Source organism: Cibotium barometz, chromosome 59 (assembly GCF_041138505.1).
Source record: "Cibotium barometz isolate CiBa-2024 chromosome 59, ASM4113850v1, whole genome shotgun sequence".
Taxonomy (NCBI): Eukaryota; Viridiplantae; Streptophyta; class Polypodiopsida; order Cyatheales; family Cibotiaceae; genus Cibotium; species Cibotium barometz.
The window spans coordinates 7158984-7170403 of NC_141104.1; the positions used below are offsets into that span (position 1 = coordinate 7158984).

General features: G+C 44.3%; 1 protein-coding gene across 2 annotated transcripts in view; it reads left to right on the forward strand.

Annotated features, from left to right (window-relative positions):
• LOC147605436 (uncharacterized) overlaps positions 1–11129 on the forward strand; it is a 28966-nt gene extending 17837 nt beyond the window's left edge. Inside the window, exons 5-6 of one of the 2 annotated variants that reach the window (XR_015265186.1) lie at positions 10410–10580; positions 10897–11129. Coding sequence is in view for 1 of the 2 variants with exons in the window: in XM_086793649.1 (XP_086649775.1) it covers positions 10897–10953 (57 nt within the window). In the remaining variant the exon portion in view is untranslated. The remainder of the gene's footprint in view (positions 1–10409; positions 10581–10896) is intronic. The other variant, XM_086793649.1, reaches the window with a different exon arrangement.
• The last annotated feature ends 291 nt before the right edge of the window (positions 11130–11420 follow it).

An 11420-nucleotide genomic window follows, 5' to 3' on the forward strand; every position in this document is an offset into this window, starting at 1 on the left:
AGAACTCCTTGTTTCACGTAGAGGGAGTCTCTTCGAAGCTTTCACCCAATTTTTCACGTGGGTTACAATGGGCCTTGGCCCCCTTTTTATACAAATTCTGGCTAAAAAGCCCAGCTTTTATTTTTTTATTATAAAATCTCATTGAACGCTTTTGTTTTATTAAAAAAAACTCGCACACGGGAGATTTTTCACGTTGCTTTTCTCTTTCTGCGTTTTGGTTTCAGCGCTGCCCTCGCTCTCTCTGCGTTTTAGGGTTCAGCGCTGCTCTTTCTACGTTTAGGTTTCAGCGCTGCTCTCTCTGGCGTCTTTTTCTATTGTAGCCTGGTGCCCCTGCCACATGGCAGTGCCACGTCATCCGGATGGGCTGCCTGGCCTGTTGGGCTGCGCTGCAGGGCTGCCCTTGCTTTTGCATCACCCGGCTGTTCTCTACCCACTGCCCTTGGCCACCCCAATGCTGCCCTGCCAGGCTGCCCCCTAACTGCTCCTTATGCAGTCCTTTGGGTTGCCCTAGGGTAGCCCCTTGGGCTGCCCTCGACTGCCCAACAAAAGAGAGAGCGATGGTCTCAGCTGCACCTGCAAAACAGTAAGAGAAACATACCAAAAAAACACATGCATACATACCTGCACATGCACATGCACATACATATGAGCATGCACGCACATGTACACACACACACACACCAAGCATGTATCTGCACCTACACACGTGTACAAACTTACACATGCACATACAGAGTAAAACATGATCAATGAATGTTAATCATGCTTAAAACATAATCACAGTGCTTAAGAAAAGAGGTAAAATACTCAGTCCTGTAACACCTACATCCCAGCCTCGCAGTTCGACGTGTGGATCTTGGCTATTACTATTGCCAAGGAGTATCTTCACCATTACACTTTTCTTAGAGGTGCCACTTGCAGCTTTTACAGTGTGTGCTCCAAAATTCTCCTTGGACATCCACACCCTCCCCGGTACCCCAAAGTCCCAACCTAACCTGAGGTCCTGTTGACCCCCCCACGGTATAGGGGGTGGTCTATCGCTACTGCTCCTTTGATAGCCTTGCCCTAACCTTATTCCTCAATGGCTTAGAATAGTTCTCACTAAGATGCAACGTTGTCTCCAGGAGCTGTAGTAGCATGACCAGGTTCCTTTCACTACCATGAATTCTTGAAGACGAACCCCTGTGGCAACAAGAGATGTAGACTCAAATGGTGGCACTACAGGCTCCGTTTCACGTCACAAATGTAGACACGTCACTCTCAATTTACAAGTTCAACGGCTTCTATTGTTACTCGCCCAAGAAGTGTGGGAGCGTGTGCATCGCTTGACCGTGAGCATAATTAAACATTTTGGCATTTAATCACAGCCATTAAACAATCCACAAAGCTGAAAAAATAAAAGTTGCACATATAACATCGCATAGAGGCTGGAATGGGCTGGTCCCTCCCTTGGAGTATTTCTGTCATGTGCAAGACATGCACAAGCATACCTCAAAGCTAGTCCTGAAGAGGCAACAAGATAAAGACAAGAGCAGAACCAGATTGTGGAGCTTAGGTAGCTGAATTGGCAAAGGAGTTTACTGTTTGAGGACATGGTGAGCTGTCAGCCAGCGCTGAATGACCTGGATGTTCTGTCGGCTGCAGCTTAAATAAATATTATGACTTGGACCTGGCCGACCAGCAGTCGGCCAGTCCATGGGTGCTCTCCCAAGCCTATAAAAGGCGCCAAGGCTCATTGTTGTGACTCATTCAGCCCCTTGTTGGCTGGGTCATAGAACTAGGGATTTGTTCAGGTATTTTACTACCTTTTCAAGGCAGCCCATGGCTGCAAGGATTCATGTACCTTTTTGTACCATAAGATATATTGAATTTCCAGCTATCCCTCTCTCTCTCTATTCTCCCTTCTGTCTGCGTTTTTGCATCAGCATGTTCTAGATGGTGTTTAGGGCTGAAAGAAGCATCTCAGAGCTTCCGCATGTTACAATTTCATTATTCAAGGAGAAAAATAACATGTACAAGCTTTGAGGGCCTCTCTCTCCCCATGGGAGATGCCGGATTATCCATATACAACCATAAACCTATCCTTCATCCAATATGGCTATCCAACATGTCCTTCCATAGGTGCACAATTTTGTAAACCAACCCATGTGGCTCATTCATGAGCTCATAAACTTGTAAACCAGCACATGTGGCTCATAAACCAGTATAACAAACAGCATGTGTGTCGCATCCATGAGCGCCAAAACTTGTAAACAGCCTGTATATTGCATAAAACCAGAAATTTCAGCAAGCTTTAGGACTGTTTTTTTGAAAAACAGCCATCCGGGTGTGCAAGATGGTGTAGAGTAATGAAAATCATCTTCCCTAAGCTGGATATGGCTATGGTGGGCTTAGAAGTGAAGAGAAGAATTGGTGAAAAATCAGAGTTTTCAACCTCCCAAAAACCTGCCTGAAGCTCAAACACGCCCAAGAGATGACTCTCTCATATTCAAATAAGCAAGAAAATGCTACAATGCCATGTGCAGTGCTGAATTGACAAGTGTAAGGACACTTGTCTCACTTTTATCCTCTTATTTGCCACATGTCCCAAATCAAAGGCTAGAAATTCCACAATCTTCAGCTCTAAAAATATCCCAGATGATCGCTAATTTCACAATGGCGCTGTGGCAATCCTTGATCTCTGTTGAATTCGGGAGGTAATAACGCCAATGGAAATTCCATTGGAGATTGCTAAAAATAGCAAGTTTTCCTAAAATTTAGGAGATGATCTCTCTGTGTTCCACCACATGAGAAATACATATAAGCACCATGTAGAAATTTGTTTCATTGCTTGATCTCTACCAAATCCTCAAGAGTTCGACATTCGTACTTTCCACTTGTTATTTGAGCTCCAAAGCCCATTTCTGTGTCCAAGAAACCGTCTCCCTCAAGCGCCTGAACACTCGGTCCTATGTACTAGATAATCCCCCATTTCCAAAGCTTGTACATTCTTGATCTTTTGGGCGTCCAAAGCCCATCCACACACATGAATTCTGGAGATGTCCAAAATGGTGACATCTATCGATGCACTAGTCAAGGGCACCGATGCTATACTCCCAAAGATAGAGACCGATGACTCAAAAGTTATTTACTGTCTTTTACAAGCATCTAAAACAAAGAAGCTGGACATTAAAGCCCTTGATCTTTACTTTGACCAACACAATAAGTGTATTCTCGACCAATAACTGTACAAGCTCCGCATGTATTTTGGAGACCTGGACCCCACCAATGCTCAGAAGATTACCTTCACCACTTCCTTGTTGAAAGACAATGCCTTTTATGGTGGCAACGATGACCAACTGATGGGAAGACCGTTAGCATGTGGGAAAAATTCGAGAGTGTGATCCGTGAACAGCTCATTCATGCCAATGTGGGCTTTCAAGCACGATATCGACTACGCCATGTGACCCAAATAGGATCATTGGCCGCCTATATTTCGTAGTTTACTAGCTTGGTACTGAAGATTTCTAGAAGACAAGCTACATGCTTTTGTTGAAGGAATTACACCCACATTACGAAAGTATCTTCACAAATACGATCCAGTCTATTTTTCTAATGCAATTCGTTGTCCTAAGCACATAGCCGATGTCACTTTTATACCTCGGGGATCTTCGTCACAAGGTCCCGCAAGATCTTCTAACTTTGGTAATTGTAATGGATCGGTTCGTGATGGTTCCAAGCCTTCTTTTGGCAGTTCTCAACCTCGATCTAATTCTCAATACCAATCTTTCCAGAAGCCTCATGAACGAGATGGGTCATTTGTTGATTGTCCATGGCGCCAATAGTCTTATCAACCATGAGGATCCAACCATAGGCGTGACCCTGGACGCGACCAATCATGTTCTCAAGGTCAACAAAAATTAGGATTATGTAATATTTGTTTACGAAGCCATCATTGGTTCTGTTGGATTATATCATCTCCAGAGGGTCTACATCACCTTTTCATGCTTGTACTGGTCATTTTATGAGACCCTGCATTGGCATATTTTAGCAAATATTATTCAGCATTTTTAGGCATTTTTAAAGCATTTTATGCGACTAGTCTGTTGTCGGCCTGCTACAGTTGGCTGACCAGCACTCGGGGGGAGTATATAAGGGCTGACTCCCCTTTCCCCCATTTCATCTCATTCTTTTGCATCCACTTGAGGTCATTAGCAACTGCTTCTGCTTCTTACCATTGTACATCACCTACAGGCTTCCCTTGTTCTCAGTTTTCAGCAATAAACATCAGTTTCTAGCATTTACAGGTCTTGTACCTGGGCCTACATTTGTGTTTTCTATTTGCTTCACTTTCTTTCATGGTATCAGAGAAAAACGTTGACCTGTGAGCAGAAGAGAGCTGCATTTTCTGTCTTGGAGCAGAGGCTTCGGCAGTTTGCTGCGTTTTTTGCAGATTTCAGCGTAGAAGGTGCTGCGTTTTCTTCTGAGAGCAGAGGCTTCCTCAAGGTTGCTGCGTTTTCTTCATCTGACGCTTGGGATTGTTGTATTTCTGAATTTTCAGTATAGATTGCTGATTTTTTTTTGCTGATTGGATTGCTGAAGCCCTCTTCTAGGTGCTGAGCTTGGAGAGATCTTTCTTCTTCCTCTCCTTTCAGTTTTCCACCCTCCCTCCCTTTCTTCTTGCTGTGCACAGCCTGAGAGGAGGATTTGCTGATTTTTTTCAGCCCCTTTCTTAAGAGAAGGTTTCTTGTCAAAGGACATGACTTCATGAGGTTTCTCTATTGCTGCTCCTCCTCCTGTTGATTCTCCAGCACCATCACAGCTTGGATCCCCTGCTTCCGCTCCACATGTGGTTTGTATTCCCAATCTTTCCTCTTTGAGTTTCTCTCATTCATGTCTTGCTCCCACCCTTACCGATATACCATCCTACAATCCTCCCCAAGTCAGGGACTCCATGAAGCTTACAGCAACCAACTATCATACTTGGTCTTTCTACACTCAGCTGTTGCTGGAAGGAGCCGGTGTGTGGATGGCTATCTCCACATCTCACTTGGTGGACCTTGCTTTGAGAAGCATATTAGATGCTCGGGCTCGTCTTATCATCATCCATTGCATGACTCCATCTATACAGGCACAGTTTGTCTCTACCCAGAGTAATGCTCATCAAATGTGGACAGAGATCCAGAGGAGGTATGGGAGAGATTCGACAGTGAAGATTGCCAAATTGAAGTCAGATCTGGAGAAGCTTACAATCAATGAGTCAGATAACTTGATTGAGAAGATTGGAGAGTTCACCCGTATCAAGTTGCGGCTTGAGGAGTACGAAAGCATCATCAACAATCCCATCCATAAACTACTTGATAAATTGCCTGCTTCCTTCGATTCTTTTAGGGATAATATTTATTTCCGTGAGGAAGTTGTGAGTTATCTCTACGACAAGTACATGCTTCGCGGAAAAGGCAAGTCGGAGTCTACCTTTGTTGCCTCTGACAAGGGCAAAGGCAAAGTCGGAAAAGAGAAGAACAATAACAACAAAAACAAAGGCAAAGGCAAAGTCGGAAAAGAGAAGAACAATAACAACAAAAACAAAGGCAATGGCAAGGGTAAACAGGATTCTAAGGAATCCAAGGACAAAAGCAATGAATGTGATTATTGTGGCAGATCAAGTCATACTGAGGCTCGTTGCTTTGCTCGTCGTGATGATTCTTGAGCAGCCAAAGCCAAGTATAAAGCCCAGGATGCTTCTAAAGCATCTGACAAGGACAACACCAAAGATAAAGGCAAAGTTTCAGAGGAGGGATTTGCCAAAGTTAGTCACAGATTCATCCATTTCTTCACAAGATTCACTCCTCGTGATCACAAATATGACTTCTCCTGAAGAGGTTAGTGTCACACCTGAAGCAGTGGAATGGGTTGGTGATAGTGGTGCTTCTGCCCACATCACCAATCAGGCCCATATCTTGAAGGACTACCAGACTCTCTCTTCTTCAATTCGTATGAGTGACAACTCTTTGCTTCTTGTCACGAGTGTTGGTAATGTTTCTTTGGGTTCCTCTGCCACCTTACATGATGTTTTGCATGTACCACGGATTTCCAAAAATCTGTTTTCAATATACAAAGCTTCTCAGAAGGGACTTGGTGTGTACTTTGATGATGCAGTCATCAGAGTAATTGACAGGAAGACTCTTTCCGTTGTTGCCAATGGAGTCCATGATGGGGGTCTCGACAAGATCATCAATTTTTCTTCCTAGATCCCTCACATTGATTCCCATATTCATCAGCTTTTCTCCCCCTTGATGGCTTTGGTTTCTGAGGGAGATACTTCTTTGTGGCATTCTCGCTTTGGTCATGTACCTTTGAGGTAATGCCCCTATCCATATACAACATGATCTTGGATCAACAATGGTTATATCAGTATGACTCTCTTATTAGTTTTTGAAGTCACCCTTTGTCATTTATCAAAATTGGTATGGTCATGGATCCAAGGTGTCTGCAATCAACCTTCAACACCGACTTTGTCCTTGCATATCAAGGGGGAAGGGGGAAAAGAAGAGGGGGAAATATGGCTCACCTTTTGCCACCAAAGAAGAAGCAAGAGACTTTTGAAGATAGAGGGGTGGTTGGGACTCTGGCACACACAAGCCCTTAACGATTTATCCGAGGTATAGAGAGGAAAATTATGAACAGCTGGCACACCCCTTTGTTTGGAGGACTACTGCAATTGATCTACCCCAAACACAGGAGCTATTAGATCCATCTACATAGATCTAATATACACTCTCAGTAGTCAATGGGAGCGCCTCTAGGGCGGCACACAAGCCATGCAAGAGCAGCCTATCACATGCGGAAAAACTGCGTGTATTAAGAACTATGCAAAATGCAGAGATTGGAGAAAGAAAGGAAGAAAGAAAGTTTAAGGTCTTTGAAAGACCCGAAGGGTCCATGAGAACAAACAAAACGTTACAATGGTACCATGAGGTAACTGGATATCATAGGAGATCACAAATGGAGATATGGAGGATGAAATATTATCATCATGGTGGAGTGTGTAGACGAGAAAGAAAGAAAGATAGATATATTAAGCGTCTACTGAAGACCCAATGGGCCTATGAGACCAAAGTGATACAATAATGTCCATGGCATATCTCATCATGGAATGGAAAATAAAACAGAAAGAAGCAGTAGAGCTCAAGTATGAGAGAGAGAGAGAGAGAGAGAGAGAGAGAGAAATGAAATGTTATATTAACGTCTTCAAAAGGCCAAAGTGACCTATGAGACCAAAGTTACAACCATGTGACATCTGATACACTGTCTGGAAAAGAAAAGAGATAGCCCCACAATACATCAGTAGGAGGGAAGCTAATGCTACTAGTCAAAATGGGGTACATGAGTACATGGATACATGAATACATGAATATGGGGGAGTACAAAAGTGACAGTGAGTACAACAGTATATGGCTGGAGTCGTAATCATCCTAGGAGCTCTAGCATGGGTCTCTGCCGGATGGCCTGGATATCTGCCATAGTGAGATGCTTGGTCGGACGAGCCCGATGCCTCGCAATGATGCTCTGAATCCTCCGGTGTAGGAGTAGAGCTCAAGTATGAGAGAGAGATTGCACAACTTGAATGGTACTCATTTATGTAAGAATGAAGGACCCAAGTACATGCTTTTATAGGCATTGAGCCTTATCTTTTGACCCTAAATAAGACGATTTTCATACCTAGTGTGTTCACACCACTAAAGACACTTGACTCAACTCTAGACTAACTCCGAAATATCCAACAAAACCCCCTTTGGAGTGATGGTGGAGTTGCATGCCTAACCTTCAATAGTCGTGTACTCCAACACAAGCAAAGACCAAACATAGACCGTGCAATTGGCTTAGTGGCTCATGAACATGGCTCAGAGGCTAAAAGCATGGCTCAGTGCAAAGGATTCAGAGGTCAAGTCCTGCTTGGGGGACAAAGACAGCCTACATAGGTCTCTAATATATATATGTACATATATACATATATACATATATATATACTCCCCCCAACAACACCCCCCACCTGGGGGCGGGTCTAAAGCAGGGGAAAAAAGGGAATGATGGAGAGGAGCCTTTTATAGAAACAAGGCGTCACAAATCCACAAGGATTGAAAATATATAACTCAGATTTTTGGGGACTACCGGGGCAGAGAACCCAAGACTCAACAAAAATAAAACCTAAAAATTGAGGAAGATTCCCCCCTTGGTGCTGATGAAGATCCTTTTTCGGCATCGTTTCCAAGATTCCGACACTTGATGGTCAAGTGTGGGATGTGTACTTGCAAGGAGCAGATACTTTGTGATGGTGCTTGTAGTACTGATGATTGAAATCCTTTTTGGCACGATGGTGGCCAGGGTAGAGGACCCGAGGAAAAGGATAACCTCCTCCATAATGATTTATCTCAAAGGGTAAAGGCTATGATTAATTTTTACCTTGCTGCACATGTGCTTGACTGTTGCAGAAGCTGGTGGAGCAGAGCACGACAGAGAGGTCTCAACGTATATAACATGAATTTGATGCTCCTTGTATTGCTTAAACATGAAGGTTTGAAACCTTAGAAGACTACCAAGTTTTGAAACAGAGTAATAAGGTTTGAGCTATGGCTGGCTAGAGAAAACGCAACGAGGATGGCAAGGCTAGAAGGTGGAGCGGTGTACACGGCTAGAAGGCTGGAGCGGCCATTAGAGAACAGCAGGCAGAAGAGAGGCGGCTGAGGAGAAGCGCCTGAAGATGCAGCCAAGGCTGTTTGCGGAGGGCCGGAGGAGACACAAGGGTGGCAATCACTTAGCTGCAGAGAAAACGCAGAGATAGAAGTGCTGCATGCTACTGGTCGTGGAGAAGCAGGCCACCTGGGAAGAGGTTGCAGCAGCTTGAGGAGGGTGGCACAGAGCGCTGGGTCATGAGGGCCTCAGCCATGCTGACGGACGGAGAAGTGGAGTGGCCGGAGGCACCCCAAGCGCAAGCGGGTTGCTGGTCACTGGGCACGCACGTCGACGGAGGGCGGCTGGTGGCGCTGCAGGGAAGTGTGCTGGCATTGGTGGCCTGCTGGGCACTAGCGCTGCCATTTGCAGCGGGTGGAAGGGGTGGCACATGGCACTGGGGCGATTTAGCGAGGCGGCGGTAGGCTCTAGTGCGGCAGAGTTCACACAGAAAAAAAAATCCAGATCAGAGTAACGCAAGGCTGGTGTTGGTGATGGCACCCAAGCTCTGATAGCATATTGGATATTACAAGAGATCACACATGAGAGCTATGGAGGATGAAATATCATCATCATGGTGGAGTGTGTAAAAGAGAGAGAAGCAGTAGAGCTCAAGTATGAGAGAGAGATTGCACAACTTGAATGGTACTCATAATGTAAGAATGAAGGAGGGTGTTCACACCTAGTGTGTTCACACCACTAAGGACACTTGACTAGACTCCAGCCTAACTCCAAAATACCCAACAGTAACATGGTCACAAAAAGGGAAAAAACGTAGACAACTATGCACATGCACAATGATGATGATAGTAGTGTCTCTGGATATAGGGGAAAAGAAATACATCGCCGTGTCGTTACAATATGTAGTACATCCTCCAAAATGTCTAGCATAGGGGAGTCAATGACTTCCGAGAGAGTCGTCATGTCTATTGCTAGTGGGAAAGTGTCTGTGATGCTGGAGGATCTCCCTGATCTGAAGCTGCTGTGTAGAGGCCGGTGGTGGACCAGAAGCCCCTGGACTCCAGGTGCGCTGAAGCTGTCCAGTGTGACTCCAGAGGGTCGAGGTGCTCCACTAAGTGGCATAGTGTAGTGACAGGGCCTCCTACATGAGGCGCCTCTCGGGATTGCTGACCTGGAGAGAGAACATAGCCCAAAACGTCATCATGGGAAGATGTGGAGTGAGTCCAAGAAGACAACAGGAAGCTATGATTGAAAAGACCATGTGCATGCAGCTCTTTCTTTCATCTGCCGGCAATTTGATATTTGCTTTTTGCTAGGAACAATTTCAACTAATTCCAAAAATATGTGACCCTGCATCTGAAGGATTTTTGGATGCCTCACAAGCTCGAGGGTGATTATCCACGAAATGTTTGTTACCTAGTCACATAATAATATCAAAAGCAAGCTCATCAAGAGCAAAGGTTGGAGAGAGACAACAGCAATTTTGGGTCTTGTTGGCTTGATGGGCCAATTTCAAGTGAATCATGAGAATCGATTGACTCATGAATCTGTAGGAGCCAGATTAATATTCGCGCAAGTGCCAAGATTTAACCATAGGTGCTTAGTAGTACTTTCAAGAAGCAGGAGTGCTTTGTGTCAAACTTGTAGGGGGGATATTGAAGACCTTCTGTAGGGGGAAGAAATCACATGTGCTGGGCAATTTCCCCGACTCTTGTGATGCTGTTTGAGTGTACATGCAGCTATATAGAAACAAGTCACAGACTGAGGCAAACAAGGCCTCCAAAGGTATCTTCATCTCATACTGCATTGAGGGCTGGAGCTTATATTGGACCTTACACAAATGCAGCTAGGAATGCGTGCAGGGCTGCTTATGCATAAGGGCTGTAGCAGATATTCATGTCGTGAGATAGGTACTGATGTGCATGAGTAAATATCTGTGTACTCTCTGCCTGGGTGAGAGACTGCATGTGACCTTGGCGCAGGGTAATGAACAACGGTTGAATATCTTGTGTGGGAATATGACTTGCGGCTCCTGTCGTTTGCCATTCTCCTGCAGGGAATTTCCTCCCTATGTTCATTACCCTATTCTGCTTGAACACCTGCTAGTGTTGTACACATGGTGGTGATGCCTGGTTACTTTGTCTTACTTTCTTCTTAGCAGGAAATGCTTTTCTTTTACTTCTCTAGCTGCTTCTAAATCCAGTCCTTTGGTTTTTTATGTGGCAGCTTCAAGTGGAGTATGATTTTCCAGCAGATCCAAAATATTTTGAATACTGCAGCTGACACCCCTTGTTATTGTGTATATTTGGACATTCTTAGAACTACATGTGCAGATTTGTCCATTGCTAATGAACGATCCATTGTACACAGCACATTGCTTCTGTACATAATTTCATTCTTTATTGCATCTCTAATGTGGAACTAATGTTTGGAATAAGGAATTATCATTTATTTAAAAATTGAATTATACATTTGTGTCAGAGTTAGAACTCACCAGGCAGCAGAGTGATAGCCGCTCAGGCAAGGCCCACCGACAACTTCATCATTTCTGTAACATGTGTGTTGGCCTTAACTCTTTGTTTGTAATAGTTCTTGTGGTCATTGGCCTTTGATAACAACAAATAGATGCAGCAAAACGCTTCCATTTTTAGCTATATTTGACCCTTTTCTGATTGTTTTTGGATAACTCACTTTACAACAAACTTTTTGTAGTAAACAGACTTATGGGCTGTCTGCTTCATTGCAAAGCA